Source organism: Callithrix jacchus, chromosome 7 (assembly GCF_049354715.1).
Source record: "Callithrix jacchus isolate 240 chromosome 7, calJac240_pri, whole genome shotgun sequence".
NCBI classification, from domain to species: Eukaryota; Metazoa; Chordata; class Mammalia; order Primates; family Cebidae; genus Callithrix; species Callithrix jacchus.
In genome coordinates this window covers 19,812,392-19,830,319 of record NC_133508.1, presented here as the reverse complement: position 1 = coordinate 19,830,319, position 17,928 = coordinate 19,812,392, and the positions used below count along the sequence as shown (strand labels likewise).

The 17,928-nt window shown below is 35.2% G+C and overlaps 1 protein-coding gene across 3 annotated transcripts in view; it reads right to left on the bottom strand.

Moving 5' to 3' along the window:
• The window catches only part of MALRD1 (MAM and LDL receptor class A domain containing 1), a 619,714-nt gene that overhangs the window by 582,067 nt on the left and 19,719 nt on the right, over nt 1–17,928 (bottom strand). For all 3 annotated transcript variants that reach the window (XR_013520422.1, XM_078332925.1, XM_078332926.1), the window contains exon 2: nt 14,375–14,515. Coding sequence is in view for 2 of the 3 variants with exons in the window: in XM_078332925.1 (XP_078189051.1) it covers nt 14,375–14,515 (141 nt within the window). In the remaining variant the exon portion in view is untranslated. The remainder of the gene's footprint in view (nt 1–14,374; nt 14,516–17,928) is intronic.

The following is a 17,928-nucleotide window of genomic DNA, read 5'->3' as shown; positions in this document are numbered from 1 at the left end:
CTGCATGAAGCTCTTGGACAACAAAGTATATATTCAATATTCTCTCCATAAACTTCTCGTACTTCTTTCAACAGCCTAATGATACCTCAATCACATGCAAACACATAATCACCATTATCATCACATATCTCTATTAATCTCTCCACCATACTCGTTTCAGCTTATTTATATGATTCTTAAATTCCCATGTTGTGCCTGACTTCATAAAAGTCAATGCATAACATGTCTTTAAAACACATGCATAACAATCTTGTGAAAAGGGTTAATTATTAAAATGATAAAATAACATAAATAGCATAATTTCATTTATAACCTTAAACGCTTATATTAGAAGACTTTTAAAAACACTTTTTCTCCATTACTGGGTAAGTATTGGAATGAAATCCCAAGCTTGATGACAAAAAAGGAGGTATATAAAATATGAAAGCAACAAAAACCATGAATCAAGGTTTCGAGAGCTAAATCCAATAACTTTGGCAGTGAATTCCATCAACCTTGATCTTCATGAAAGATAAAGTAGAATTTTTGGTCTCACTTTCCTCAACCATTGATGGGCAGCCTTGCACTTCATCCACTTCCCAAGTTCTGAGTGATTAATGGAGCTCAATGTGAGCAGGAGAAACATAAATCCTGTTGCATGCTACAGAGTAACCAATTGGCTCAAAGGAACCAAAAAAGGAGCATTTTAACAGTAAGATAATATCAGTTCTCAAGAACATTTTTTTAAAAAAATGAGGCTGTAGGAAATGATCACCATAACAAGATCTAAAGCTTGAAGTAAATGTTAAAATGTTAAAACTTATGAAAATAGAAAAGTGCACTTATTTCTGACAAAAATGTAGTTTCATTCAAATAATAGAGAGCAAATAGTAGTCCTAGATACAAATCTCTTCAAGTTGATAGTTTCTGTGTATTTATTAAATTCTGTTTCCTTTGAATCATAAGTTTTGATTCATACCTATTTATTAAGCTCACAAGCTCAACAGAACCAGGTAAGTTTTGCTAAAATGGTATCACTTAAAGAATATTCTCAAATGGTAATCCCTTATCATTACTAGCAAGGTGTACATGGATGCTGCCATGTCGACTTATGTCTGATTTCAGTGACAAAGGACTATGATATGACAGTCACTTTAGAAGATCATAAAATACATAATAAACCATAGGAGTATTGCTAATGAAAATGCCAGAATAAATACCTCTGACAATTTTCCCCCCACAAAATCCATTTTAAAACTGTCAAAAATGTCAGAATCAATTTGTCTGGAACTCTGGAAATTAGTCAAAATTTTGTAGTAATTTGGAGGGCTTTTATTCAACAAATGGCAAAATCTCAGTTTTAAAAAATGGTGAGTTTTATGGGCTTTAACTTGTTCCAGTCTCATTGTCCACTCTCCAACTCCACGTTTAACTTTGAAAAATTGCAGCTTGCATTCCTGGTGCAGCCTGGCAGCCACAAGAATGAGTAAAACGGAGCTAGAGCTTTTTTCAAAGCCTTATTCTCAAATAATTGTCATTATTTGACCTGCCTTTTAGTTTCCTGAAAGACCACAATTAAAAGGCCATCTGAAATTCACCATAATAACAGCTTGCTCAGTATAAAAAGCTTTTTCTACATAAGGGGTTTGTTGAAATCAATTACTAGCAAGTGTTATAACTTCACAGTCACCTAAGGCAGTGTGTAACAGTTGGTGAAAATAATAGACTAATAGAATGAGACACTGATAAGGACTTCAACAAGTTCCAACATATTCCTGCAAATCTAGCCAGATACGTGCATGTATAGGGCTGTGTACATGCTCTGGGAAGAATGGAAAACAACCTAAGCCCTAACATCTGGCTGATATTGAGGCTCTATGAAAGCAGGAAATAGAAACTAAGGCAGGGTTATGAGCTAACTGGATGAGTATAGAAGGTGTACCCTAACATACAGTTTATGCCCCTGCACATGTACACATTCATATGTGCAAACAATCACCAATATTATGATATTTGGAGATGAGACTTAGGGGAGTTGAATAGATCCTAAAGGGAGAGTCCTCATGGACGGATTTAACTCATTTATAAAAGAGGGCCTAGACAATTGTTTAGTCCCTTCCACCATGTGAGAACTTAGCAGGATAGTACTGTCCTATGAAAAAGGAAGTGGTCCCTCACCAGACAATGAATGTGCCAGTGCCCTGATCTTGGACTTCCTAGCCTACAGAACTATGAGAAATAAATTTCTATTGTTTATAATCTACCCAGTTTATGGCATTTTGTTCCAGCAGCCAAAACTGACTAAGACAGTGACATCTAAGAAATTCTCAGAAAAGTCACTAACAACAAACAAAATAACTATAACTACAAAAAACAGTAAAAGAAGCAAATGTGTGGGAATTTTGGGGATTGTGAGCATCTGATTTCCAGAGTACACACAGAGCATTCTCCAAGAAAGTTAATATTTTAGGTAATAAAACAAATCTCAATACATTTAAGAGGATCCAAATCATACAAGTATGTTCTCCAGAAATAATAGAATGATTTAAATCAATAACAGAATAAAATCAGAAAAATTCACAAATACATAGACTTAAATAACAGTCTCCCAAATAACCAATAGGCTAAAGAGGAAATCACAAGAGATGTTAGAAAATACTTTAAATAAATGAAAATGAAAATACAACATATCAAAATGAATGGGATGCTGTTATTTTAGTGCTTAGTAAGAAATGTATAGCCGTAAATACCTAAATTTAAACAAGGAAATATCTAAACATTAACAATAAGAAGCTAAAAGAAGAGCAAACTAAACCCAAAGCAAGCAGAGGAGGAAAATAATAAGTGTTACAGAAGAAATACATGAAATAGAAAATTGAAAAACACACACAAAAAAATTAAGAAACAGAAGTTCTGGGAAAGATCACTAAAACTGACACACTTTTCACTAGAGAAACCAAGAAAAAATAAAACAAAAACTCAGTTTATTAAAACAAAGAGTGAACAAGGGTCAGAACTTCCAACCTTACATAAATAAAAGGAATTATAAGAGAATACTATGAATAATTTTATGCTAACAAATTAGATAGCAATTTAGATGGACAAATTTCTAGAAAGACACAAACTACAAAGTCAATTCAAGGAGAAATAAAAAATCCAAATAGACAGTAACTAGTAAAGAGAATAAATCAGTAATCAAAAATGTTTCCACAAAGAAACGCTCCAGCACAAAAGGCTTACTAGTAAATTTTATGAAACATTTAAATGATCAGCATGAATACCTCACAAACTCTTATAAAAAAACAAAAGAGAAGGAAAGCTACTTCCCAACTCATTCTTTGAGGCCACTATTACCTTAATATCAAAACCAGACAAAGACCTCACAAGAAAAGCAAACAACAGACCAACACATCTGATGAGTATACATCAAGCAACACATTAAAAAAGTTATTCACCATGGTCAAGTGGAATTTATCCTAGGAATGCAAAATCGGTTCAGTGTATAATAATCAACCAATACAAATACCATGTTGAACAAGAAAAAACACATGACCATGTCAAGATGCAAAAAAAGGTATGACAAGATCTTAACACTCTTGAAACACTCAACATACTAATAATAGAAAGAATCATGCTCTGCTTGATAAATGGCATCTATAAAAAACTTACCACTAATATCACACCTAATTGTAAAAGATTGAAAATATTTCCCCTAAGGGGAACAAGACAAGGCTGTCTGCTATAGTCAACATTACACCAGAGTTTCTCTCAGACAACTGGGCAAGGAAATAAAATAAAAAGCATCCAGAATGAAAACAAAACGTAAAATTATCTCTATTTGCAGATGATATGATCTTCTATAAAGAAGATCCTAATAAACCACCAAAAAAATAACTAAAAACTATTACAGCCAATAAGTTGGTAAGTTTATGGCATATAAAATCAATAAACAAAAATCAGTTTCATTTCTATACACTGGTAAGGAACAATCTAAAATAAAATTAAGAAAAAATCTCATTTAAAATCACCTCAAAAACAATAGAAGACTTAGGAATAAATAAACAAAAAGCAAGATCTGTACAATAAATTTTTTTTAAATACAATCTTGAAAGAAATCAAAGAACAACAAAATAAATGGAAAGACATGATGCATGATGGGCTAGAAGGCTTAATATTGTTAAGATGACAATAGTTACCAAACTGATCTACCAATTCAGTGCAATTCCTCTCAAAATTCCAAGCACCATTTTTGCAGACCTTTGAAAATACTAAAATTTATATGGAAATGGAAGAAACAAAGAACAAACAAAAAAAATCCTGAAAGAAAATAACAAAATTATAGGACTTATTCTTCCCTAGAAGAAGATAGTGTGTTACTGGCATAAGTATAGGCAGAAAGATCAATGCAATCGAATTGAGAGTTCAAAAATAAACCAACACATCTATGAATTTTGACCAGATGTTAAGATAATTCAATGAGGAAAGTATAGACTTTTCAATCTATGGTGTTCAAACAACTACACAGGTACATGCAAAAGTGGATACTTCACACCATATTAAAAATTAACTGAACATGGATGAAAGACCTAAGTATAAGATATAAACTCTTAGAGGGAACTACAGGTGTAAATGTATGACCTTGGGTTAGGCAATAGTTTCTTAGATAAAACACCTAAAACAAGAGCAACCATATTAAGTAAATAAATAAAGAAGTAAGTACATAGGCAGGTAGGTAGGTAGGTAGGAAGGAAGGAAGGAGATAGGTAGGTAGGTAGATAGATAATTAAATTTGACTTTATCAAAATTACACAGGCTAGGGCAGTAGGGGCAGGCGGCATTAATGGAAGACAGATCCTTAATTTTTGGCATGATCTAAAAGAAAGCAAAGAAATTAGGGGTAACAATAAAAAAAAAACCTAAACATATAAACAAAATACTAGAGGAACTAGTACCATGTAAAAAAGAAAAAGCAAGCCCGGGGATTTCCCCCTAAATCATACCATCAATTAGTGTTTGAGTAGAATCCAGTCTCCAGATGACTTTTAGAATTGTTCCTCTTTACCCAGTAAAAGACAGATTTTACTCACTTCAAACGTTCATTAGCAAGAATAGACAATCAAGAAAATATAAACCTTTCTTTCCCTAAAAACTTTGAAAGTTAGTGTACTCATTTTCTATTGCTTCCATAACAAATTACTACACACCTAGTGGCTTCAAACAACACAAATGTATTATCTCACAGCTTGTATAGGTCAGAAGTCCAGCCATGGTGTGGCTTAGCTGGTTCTTTGCTTAGATGCACTAAAGGCTGAAATGGAAGTGTGGGTTTTGATCCCTGCTTCTTTGCTGGCTGTTAACTAGTGACTGTTCCCCACTTTTACTTGCTCCTGTATTACTTTCTTGTGATCCCCTTTCTTTATTCCCAAAGCCAGCAATGCAGGTCGAGTCCTCAAACTTCAGATCTCTCTAATCTTCCCTTCTGCCTCAGCTCTCCTGCCTTCCATGCTTTTAACAGCTCATGTGATTACACTGAGCCCACTTGAACAGTCCAAGATAATCTTAAAATATTGAGGTCAGTTGATTAGTAACCCATTTACAAAATCTCTTTACAGCAGTGCCCAGATTAGTGTTTGATTGAATAACCAGAGGATAGGAAACTGGAGGGAGGGGGGAGGTTTTATAATCTGCCTGCCACAATTAAGCAGACAATAATTTGATTCTCTTTTTCCATTTGCAATATTCCAAGGTGTTGATCAAAATCTGTAAAGCCTAAAGTAGTATGGGTCTCTGTAAGCTTTCTAATTCTCTTGTAAGATGCTTAAAATGAAAGTGGGTGTTCCTCATATTTCCCAGAGTTCATATGCAGAGAAATGGCAACTACGGGGTACATTCCAACCAATTTCATTAGTAAAATATCATTATCACCCTCATTTGACAGAAACTCAATCAACTGATTCCCTGATCATGTTTCAAAAGATATATCTTTTGAAATTTGTAATATATTTATTTTAATATACTGTTATGGAATTTTTATGTACTTCTGTAGAGCATAAATTTTTCCAGTTGTATATAAATTAATTTGAAGAATATATCCATCTATAAATTTAACAAGTAATCAAACCATCTGCCTGTAAAAACAAATCTGTTGCCAAACAAAAAGCAAATGATGGATAGAAAAATATTTCCATTTTTCAATAGAGAAATTAGAAAATGTGCCATTTTAGCTCTCATCAGTACTCTAAGATATTTGACAATTTGACTATTAATATTGTATAGCAAAATTTCATGGATATGATATCAGTTAATTCAAATAAGTAAGTTGTCAACTATGATTCCATTACCGACAGATAACTCTGAATTTGAAATAAGGGGAAAAATAGAACAAATATATTATCCAATACACAAAAGATGTCAAGATTGTTGAGGGACTATGAAAATATCATATAGTTTACCCATTTCAAATTCATGCACACTCACAAACACACACACATCAAGGACCTTGGTATCCCCTTAAAAATGAAAGAATCTGTGCAAGAAACTAAAGCTCTCTGGAAAATACTGCTTGAGGCAGAAGGAATCATTAAGTACCAAATATGCATGCCCTTGAAATTCCTTACACTGTTCCTCAACCATTGCCATAACATCCATCAATGTCTCTCATTTCTGCTGCCTGATTGGACAGTGGCAGAAATAGGATTGTCAACTGTGAAGGAGTTTGGGTATAGGAAGAAAAAGAAGGCAAGAAAATGGTTCAGATGAGCAAAATCAGTAACCTTTGGATGACATAATTCTTGACATTCGTAACATACACTTTCAGCCTATCTTCTTTATTTCCAGTCATTTCTAGTCATAGTAGATTCTATGTCATCATCTGAGCACTGCAATTATCTCCACCTGGTCCTTATGTGGTTCTGTCCATTTGAAATATCATCTCTCATCTCTCCGTTCACTGAAATACCACTCATCTTTCAAGTATTTTCTCAAATTCTCTTCCACTTTCTGGAGTCAGAATTTGTCTCTAGCCTCAGAGAAATTCATTCAAACCCCTATTTTGTACCTTTTCCTTTCTCCCAATAAGTGATTGTTTTATTCCCAAGCATGTGTCCCAAAGAGATCACAAACACCCTGATATGTAGCCTATAACTTAATGCAAGTTGAGTATCTCTTATCTAAAATGCTTGGGACTAGAAATGTATTGGATTTCAGATTTTTTCAGATTTTGGAATATTTGCACATACATCTTAAAGATGGGACACACGTCTAAACATAAAATTCACTTATGTTTCATATATGCCTTATGCACATAACCTGAAGGTAATTTTGTACAATGATTTTTAATAATTTTGTACATAAAACAAATATTCTGCACATTAAACCATTAAAAAGCAAAGGTGTAAAGTGTGGAAATTTCCACTCGTGGCATCATATTAGCACTTAAAAAGTTTCCAATTTTGGAACATTTTGGATTTCAGATTTTTGGATAAGGGATGATAAACCTGTAGTCTTTATTATCTTCACAACATTATCATGATGTCTTACACACTGGAATTAATAGAAGTTTTTGTATTGAAATTAACAACAATAATCAGCATATATAAACCTAACCACATAAATATACATATGTAATAAATTTTTATTTTAATATTTTTACTTTTAAAATAATACAACTATCATATTGAAAATGAGGAAGAGGCCTGGTATGGTGGCTCATGCCTGCAATCTCAGCACTTTGGGAGGCCAAGGTGGGTGGATCACTTGAGGTCAACACTTTCGGAGGTCAGCCTGGCCAACATGCTGAAACCCCATCTCTAATAAAAATACAAGAATTAGCTGGTCATGGTGGTGCACGCCTGTAATACCAGCTACTCAGAAGGCTGAATCAGGAAAATTGCTCGAATCAGGGAGGTGGAGGTTGCAGTGAGATGAAAACGTGCCACTGCATGATGATAGAGCAAGACTCCGCCTTAAAAAAAAAAAAGTGGAATAAGTGAAAAAAGACACTGTAATTCCTTTTTGTTAACCTATCTTGTTTTTACTCTCGGTACAAATAAGTACTAAAAGTATTTTAAAAAAAGAAGACTAACAAAATTTCCTCCTTAATTGAAAGTTCAGATGTACTGATTCTGATACAGAATCAAAATTTGCTTCACTTATATTTGTTATAAATGTGAACATTGCAACTAAAATTAAGATTATAATTTATCTGTGTTCTTAGAGGAAGAATTATATTCTATATTCATTTATGTGCAATATTGAATAGTGTCAGACATAAAAATGCTCAATTAATGTTTCTTGTGAACAGACATGGGGGCAGCAAACTATAACCCCCAGACAAATCTACCTGCCACCTCATTTTGCATATCCTGTGAATTAAGGTGTTTTTACATGTTTAAATAATGAAAACATTCAAAAAAAACAAAGTTTTAAACATCTAAAAATGATATTAATTATATATTTCCATGTTTATAAATAAAAGGTTAACATAACAGAGCCGTGCTTAACCTTTATGTATCATGTATGACTGTTTTTATAGTGTAGAGGGCAGAGCTGAGTTTTGGGGACATGGACCAACCATATGGCCCAAAAAGCCAAAAATATTTACTATCAGCCCTTTCAATGAAACGTGTGCAGACGCCTGGAATAGATGAGTTGTTTAATGGGAATTCCTCAGATAACAAACAATATAGATGCTCCCAAACCTCATCTGTAAAGCACACACACCATATCCTTGTCACACTGTGAGCTTTTAGATGTGGACATGCAGATAAGAAAATGGCTGCTGGTTGCTTATTTTTATCTTTTAATATATTATCGTAAGTACAAGTTTACGGTTTATGCCTCTGTCACTAGATTGCAAGTTCACCAGGGACAAAAGCTGAATTCTTGTTCGCTTTTATATCTTCAGGTCCTGGAAGAGTATGTGGGCAATGCAGATATTCGGTAAAGAGTTTTCAAAGTAAATATAAAAAGGTATAACTGCACATTAAATTTTCACTGATTTAAAAATAAACAGATATTCAGACTATAGGGGCTGCAGGAATGTAATCTAGAGAGTGAGAATGTGGGTTTCTTGTCTCCATATTTAGCCTTTTACAGTTCCTTCTTAATAAAAGAACCAAACTCACCCTCTATGTAGCATAGCCTGCCTATTACTTAGGAGTGGATTATGGTTCCGTTTCCCTTCAGAAAGGGCAACACAGAGCAGCTTAGGAGATGCTGGTGTTCACTCAGCTGGGAAACTCAGTGATGAACATAATGATTGCATTAGAAAAACAAGAAAAATCTCTAAGCTGGGACCATAAGATGACTTCGAGATAAAGAGAGGAGGCATATTTTTAAGAGACAGGAAACTTAGGTGATGGGATCACAGCAAATTCAATTCCTTCAAGCTTTGGCGTAGGGTCCAGCTGCAGCTGCAGGTGGAGTGCAAGGCTAAAATTCTGACAGAAGGGCTTCTCTCTCCTTGGCCTGAGGAACCAGGAAGGGAAGCCTGGAATAACCAGGTTTGACAGAAAGAAAGGAAATAAATTCTATAGAGACCCAGAAAAAAATCAAAACAAAACAAAAAACAAACAAAAACAAAAACTAGTGCCCCATGTTCTATGTATAATTTCTGTCCAAGTCTCTTGCCAAAATGGAAACCTGCATGTGTAGGGAGCACTTCTACCAGCTAAGCCTAGAGGAGTTGAATTGATATTCGGACTGCTGCCCACAGCAATCAAGAGTTTGCCATTTGAGGCCGGACACAGTGGCTCACACCTGTAATCCCAGCACTTTCAGATGCTGAGGCAGACCGATTGCCTGAGGTCAGGAGTTTGAGACTAGCCTGGCCAACGTGGAGAGCCCCATCTCTACTAAAAATACAAAAATTAGCCAGAAGTTACCACTCCTGGCCTGTAAATCCGAGCTACTCAGGAGACTGAGGCAGGAGAATCACTTGAACCCAGGAGGCAGAGGCTGTAGTGAGCTGAGATCATGTCACTGTACTCCAGCTTGGGTGACAGAGCAAGATTTCCTTCTCAAAAAAAGAAAAAGGAAGTTTGTCGTTTGAGTCTATGCAACTTAATCATCTTCTTAAACAAATTATCACCATGCTCTGAAAAGAATACATAATGCATTCCAGAGCTGCCATTCACACATCCTGGATAAAACTCAAAATTATATGACAAAGAACTGGGACAACATAATCATACATGGGAAAATGGAATCAGCAGCAGCTAAATCGGAGATGATGCACATAAGGATTTTAAAACTCCCATTATAATTATGCACAATGAAGTAAGGGAAAATATTCTTATAATGACTGAAAAGATAACAAATTTTAGCAGAGAACTTTTCTAAAAAATAAAAGAGTCAGTTAAGAAGTATAGAATTAAAAAATACAGTGAAGACAAACCCTGACTTAAAATGATTTCACTTAGGATTTTTTTTGCTTTATGATGGTACAAAAGTGATACATATTTAGAGGAACACAGCCAGTCAGTTTTTCACTTTCAGTACAATATGCAATAAATGACATGAGGTATTCAATACTTACTATGAAATAGGCTTTGCATTAGATGATTTTACCCCACTGTAGGCTAATGTATATGTTCTCAGCAAGTTTAAGGTAGGCTAGGCTAAGATATGATGCTCAGTAGATTATGTGTATTCAATGCATTTCCAATTTATGATGGATTCGTTGGGATATAACCCTATGATAAATCAAGAAGCATCTGTGGTTGATTTCTTTTTTAATCACTAGATAGACTTATCAGTAGAATGAAGACAAAAAAATCACAGAACTTGAAGATAGAGCAATTGAAATGATGCACTCTGATAAACAGAAAACAAGATCAAAATATATGGTGAGACCTCATCTAACAGCATATTAGACTTACATTCTAACACACTGATTATTGAAATACAAAAAGGAAATGAGAGAGTGGGACAGAAGAAAGATCTGAATAAATAAGAGCAAAATACTTTTCAAAATTGGCACACAGCGTACATTTCAGATTCAGAAGCTTAGTTAACATGAGTATCACGAAATTGAAAATGTTCATGCTGAAATCCAACAATAAAGACCAGATTTTGAAAGCATCAAAACAACAAAGATATATTACAGACAGAAAAAAGCGAAATTGTGGATGTCACATTAGAAACTAGGTGAAGACAGCAAAATAATGTCTTTAGAGCACTAAAAGGAAAAAAAGACCATGAAAAATTATATATCCAGTAGGAATACATTTCAAGAATGAAGACAAAATAAAAACATTTTCAAAAGGAAAAATGAACATAATTTATCACCAGCAGAACTGCACTACAAGAAGTAGTAAAGGAATTGCTTAAAGCGGAAGAGAAATGATACCACAGACAAAGTCAGATAGAAGAAATAAAGAGTACTTAAAATAATAAATATGATAAAATGATATTTCCTCCTCAGTTTATTTTTAATGCTAAGGCAAATATTATAATATTGATTTGTAGTGTTTATAATATGTAGAGATTATAAACAAAATATATGTGAACACTATAAAAGAAAATAAAAATAAAAAATGCTGTTTAATAGTGTACATGTTTAGGAGGCTGAGGCAGGAGAATTGCCTGAACCCAGGAGGTGAAGGTTGCGGTGAGCCGAGATCACGCCATTGCACTCCAGCCTGGGTAACAAGAGTGAAACTCTGCCTCAAAAAAAAAAAATAGTGTACATATTTCATAATATTTGAATTATTTGAGATCTAACAATTGATCGGAATAACAAAAGCTCTAATATCCCCATTTAAAACTGATTTTAAATGCCCAAATTAGAAAATAATAATGTGTGGCATAATGGGAAATATTGACTTTTCAAATAAATTATTTTTTAATCTTTGATCGACTTAAAATGATTTGTACATTTAAAAATCCCTTTATTACCTTGAATATCAACTGAACTCCAGAATTATTTAAAACTTTCATATTCATATTCCCATCTTTAAATGTAGTTTTTCTGTCCTTATGAAGATATATTTGATTTTGTTGTAGTGATATTACTTTATCTAAATGCAATGTTACATTCTTTTAAAAAAATCAGTACATTTTAATCATTCCTTCCCAGAGCTTTACTACATTTCAAATATTGACAGTGATGTTTTTAATGTTCCAGCTGATTCTCAGACTTGCCACTCAAGGCACCGATTACATGATGAAAAATATAATTTTGGAGCACTGGCAAATTACTTCAAGAGTAAATTAATTAAAAATTGGCTAATACTTATGAAATAAGAATTTTTGAATAAAGACAGGATTCAAAGACCATTTTTCTATAAATATTTTCCAACAGCTAATGTCTACAACCAGAACACTTGCTTACTTAAAATTATTGCTAGAGAATACTTTTACAAGTTTAACATTTAACTATATTTGTAAGAGATGCATGACTATTACCAAAGTTACCAGCCTTCAATTAGTTATGCCAGGCAATATTTTGTCTCTTTTTTTCTATGCAGCTTGCGTCATTATTATCATCTCTGTTTTACAGATGAGGAAACTGAGACTGCAAAACTAGCTGATTGGCAGGAGTAGGCTTCAGCGCCATCTAGTCTGACTCCAGAGATGTTACGTCAATCCAGATGATACTGTTCTATGGTGTCTGCCTATACAACATCTCAGCTTTGATGTGATTGCCCCTATTTTACCTCTTGACTAGGCAATCAAAAATATGCATGAAAAAATGAGGGGAAATGTCAGAAAGATGAGAGAGAGAGAGGAAAGTTGGGAAGCACAGTGTCTTCTGAAGTTATTTAATTCCACAGGAAGGAGGCAAGCAAGAATGCAGTAAGAGCCAAAGACAAAAGTCTAGAGTAAATACATTTGTACTGTGAAAAACCTGAGTAATGGCCATTAGGTCATGAGCAAGATTCACTATTACCATCTAACATAACTAAATCTGTAATGAAAGTTTCCTTTATTGTAGTTAGTGGTTGTTATTATTTGTAAGGCTGGTCCCTTTTTGGTAATAAAACTGGCTGAGGCTGGGCGTGGTGGCTCACAAGGCCCAGCACTTTGGAAGGCCGAGGCGGGTGGATCACGAGGTCAAGAGATCGAGACCATCCTGGTCAACATGGCGAAACCCCGTCTCTACTAAAAATACAAAAAATTAGCTGGGCATGGTGGTGTGTGTCTGTAATCCCAGCTACTCAGGAGGCTGAGGCAGGAGAATTGCCTGAACCCAGGAGGCGGAGGTTGCGGTGAGCCGAGATCGCGCCATTGCACTCCAGCCTGGGTAACAAGAGCGAAACTCTGTCTCAAAACAAACAAACAAACAAACAAAAAATAAAACTGGCTGATTTCTAAATATTGTTAAAAATTCTAAACAAAAGTATTTTTTGACATCAAAGTCAAACAAAATAAGAAACTCTATATTACCAATATAGAAGTAACATTAGCACCACCAAAATTACTTGGACTGAACATCTATCCACTTTGAGTGCCAGGTTTTCCATAATAAGATCTATCAATAATTTCTCATATACTTCTTAGAATAATCATCCTAAAAATTTACCATCATTATTTCCCCTTCTTAAAGTTGTAAAAACTAAGACTCAAAAATTAATTTCTTAAAATTTTACAGCTAGGGAGGGACAGACCAGGGAGTCTAATCCACATGTGTAATATTTATGAAAGCATTGCCAAACTAACATTCAATGCCTGAAATTTGTTATTTCAAATTACCTCCAGGCAATAACCATATTTTAACATTTAATTGAATTTATTTAAGAGAAGTATCACTTATAAAAATAACTAGCTTCTAGTTATGCCAGGAAATGTGTTACTTCTTTTCCTAGCATGTGTAAACCCATCAGACAAAGGCAGACATGGAGTCCATTCTTGCTCCCTAATGCATCTTCAACACCCAGTACCCAATGTTGAATAAATGGAGTTCATTAGTTAATAAACAAAGAAAGTTCTGGCTCCAGAGTTACCTCAAAGTCTAGAGAGCATTTCAGTTGATCTTTCTAGTCAACTTGATTTAAACAAGTGGTACTAGACAGAGCTGAAACTAGTCCAGCCAAAATAAAATAAATTTGTCTAATTAATCGAGTTATATTATCCCATTTACATTTATAATTTCCATAAAGAGTAAGAAAACTGGAAAATCCTAATTATCTAAATAGACCTATTGCAATCCCAGGAACCCAATTATGAGAATGCAATGAGATATTTTAAAATCATAAATATGTTGAAACTGGTTAAAGAATGCATAAAATTAGACATTTTAACTACTAATATGTAAATATCAGACAAGATTCCACTTCCCTAATTATACATTGTGGGGAGGGAGGAAGAAAGGGAGACAGGAAAGGATGAAGAAGGAAGGAGGGAAGGAAAGGAGGAAGGGAGAAAGGGGAGAAAATAAATTTAAAGCATTTACCGGACTTATCACCATTGTGATCATAAAATGGAGGTAACAGACCAGTCATCCCATTTCTCTTTGTCCAGCTAGGTTGCAGACTCTGATCTTGAGCCATACTACAGAGCCCATCCTCAAAATCACATCTTTCATAATTCGAGCCTAACAAGAGAGAGAAGAGAGATTGGTTTTCACAACTGTGCTTGGCTTTTTAAAAAATAAGACAATAGTAGAAAAATAAAGTTTAGCAAAAAATGACAAACATAAGTTAACATACAAATTATTCCTTACAAGTCTAAGTCTACTTTATTAATGCAAAGCTTTTTATGCATCCAATATTCTAATAAGTTACCACAACAAAAAATAGTGTGTTCAAATAGAAAGAATGCCACACGACACAGGGTCAGAAGACTGAGAACTTAATCCTAATTTTGATTCTCATTAACTGAGTGTCTTAGCTTAACTACTCACCCATAGCAAGCCTTTTCTTTACTTGCAAAATTAGAACAACAACATCCTGTTCTGTGTCTCTCAAGCAATTGCTATGAAGATCTATGATACAATACACACAAAAATACAGTTGGGGCCGGGCACAGTGGCTCATGCCTGTATTCCCAGCACTTTAGGAGGCCGAGGTAGGTGGATCACAAGGTCAGGAATTCGAGACCAGCCTGACCAACATGATGAAACCCTGTCTCTACTAAAAATACAAAAATTAGCTGGGCATACTGACGCATGCCTGTAATCCCAGCTACTTCGGAGTCTGAGGCAGGAGTGGGCAGAGATCACGACATTCCACACCAGCCTGGGCAACAGAGCAACACTCTGTCTCAAAAAAAAAAAGAAAATCAGTTGGCCCTCCATGTCTATGGGTTCCTTATCTGTGGATTCAATGACAGGTCAAAAATATTTGGGGAAAAAAACTGTATCTGTACTAAACACATGCAGATTTTTTCTTGTTATTTCTTCAACAATACAGTATACTATTTACGTAGTTTGAATATTTGTATTGTCTGAGGTATTATAAATTGTCTAGAGGTGATTTTGAGTATACAGGAAAATATGCATAGGTTATATGCAAATACATTATTTTATATCCATGGATAGCAAGGAACCATTCTACTTTACAATCTTAGGTACCATAACATATAAGGAATTATTACTAAGGTTACATCTTAAAACTCAACTTCCATTTTTATGTCATGAAGACATATCAGAATGTCAGGTTTGGGCAGATCAAATCACAGAGGCTCCTCTGATGGAAACTCAACCGTCAGTGGCTGAGACATACTCCTGAAATTAAGTACAGCACCCCATGGTTGAATCTCAGTGTTTGAGGAAACTTTAGTGTTTTCAATCACAACAAAGACATTTCTGACTCTTTCTCTGGGTGATCCAAGAGGCTAGGGAGAAACAGAATTCAAGCACATGGTTGTTCACAATATCTACCCATGTAGGGCTTTATTCTATTATCCAATGTCTATGAATGTCACATTTTAAAAATAGACTATCTCAACCACAAATGGTCACTCCCCAGGTTGTAGTCCTCGGCAACTGTAAAGATGGTCCTTTTGAGGTAGGAGAATGGTAGGACTTGTCTTCTGGTCACAACCCTGCTGACCAAAATAGGAACTGGTCCAGTCAGGATGCAGTGAAGAAGCTGGCAGAAACCAACAGATGGCTACAAAAGCAATCCCTAGATGCTCTCATTGCTCATTAGCGTAAAACACTCCCACCAGTGTCATGACAGTTTGCAAATGCCATGGCAATGATGCAAAAGTTACCACTCCCTTTCTAGAGATTTCTAAATGGCCTGCCCCTCAATTTGCATTAACCTGCTCCTTACTTTGCATGTAAGTAACAATGGGTATAACTACAGTTGCCAACACCCCAAAAGCATGACTCCAGGTGCACTACCTATGAGTCAGCCCTGCTCTGCATGAAGCAGCTACAATTCAATAAAAAAAAAATGACTGATGTTTAACACCACCAGCTCACTTTGATTTTTTTTTTTTTTTTTTGAGATAGAGTTGCAATCTGTCACCACCCAGGGTTGAGTGCAGTGGTGTGATCTCAGCTGGATGTGACCTCCATTGCCTGGGTTGAAGTGATTCTCCTGTCTCAGCCTCAAGAGTAGCTAGAATTACATGCTACCATGCGCAGCAATTTTTTTTTTTTTTTTTTTTTTTTTAGAAGAGAGAGGGTTTTGCCATGTTGGCCAGGCTGGTCTTGAACTCCTGACCTCAAGTGATCTACCTGCTTCAGCCTTCCAAAGTGCTGGAACTACAGGCATGAGCCACTGCACCCAGCCTGAATTTTTTTTAATTTCCACAATTCATATTTAATACTTTTGTTGTAGCCCAAATACGTTATATGATGCTTTGTTCTCCTTTTCCCTTTTTTTTAACCTTTTAATGCAGAATAACATATTCCATATGGCAAAAAAAAAAAAGCAAAAGATAGTCTCCTAATTTCTTTAACTCTAATTCTCTTTTCAGCCTGACTCAGAATTGCCTAACAAATCTTAGAACTGTTCAGTTATAAGATTACAACAGTGAACTTGGAGACAGTAGAAAGAACAAACTTTAAAAATCAGTAGGCCGGGCGCGGTGGCTCACACCTGTAATCCCAACACTTTGGGAGGCCGAGGCAGGTGGATCACGAGATCAAGAGATCGAGACCATCCTGATCAACTTGGTGAAACCCCATCTCTACTAAAAATACAAAAAATTAGCTGGGCATGGTGGCGTGTACCTGTAATCCCAGCTACTCAGGAGGCTGAGGCAGGAGAATTGCCTGAACCCAGGAGGTGGAGGTTGCAGTGAGCCGAGATCACACCATTGCACTCCAGCCTGGATAACAAGAGCGAAACTCCATCTCAAAAAAAAAAAAACAGTAGAGATTTTATACTCTCTGGTCCATCACCACAGCTGCATGGCTTTGAGATTTTAACAGTCTTTTTTTTTTTTTAACTACTTAAACAAAACTCTATTGCAGTAGCAAGTAGCTTTGAATTGCATTGAACTTGAAATCATGGTCAGGGCACAGAAGAAGTCCTTGACCTTGATTTTAGTCATTGTTAAATAATATCCAAAGCGTTGCAACCATGACTATGAAACTTCTTTTAGTAAATTCTTTCCTGGGAGAATTCAAGAAACCTCTCAGGCTAAGCCCTAATTTCAAGTCTCACTTGCACGCCTGCATCACTCTGACAAGTTTCTTCATTTCCTGACTAGTTGCACTAGCCATAGCTGGAGCAGACACGCTGCTTAATAGTTAAGCAGTGCTTGGCAACCCAGTCAAAAGAACATAATTTTCATTTCATCCTATCACAAAACAATTACCTCAATAAATTGCAGCAGTGAGGAATCTTGTTATTATTACAGAATACCGCTGGTTGGCAAAAATCTTTCAAAGTAAAGAATCTAGGAGTAAAATCAATCAAACAGGCCATTGGTAATGAACTTGCATGTCTGTGGATTCAGCCAGTCACATGCCATGGAGCCTGCTTCATCACCATGGCGTATTTTTATTAATTTTATTCCTAGATCCCATATTTTAAAAGATTTTGCTGA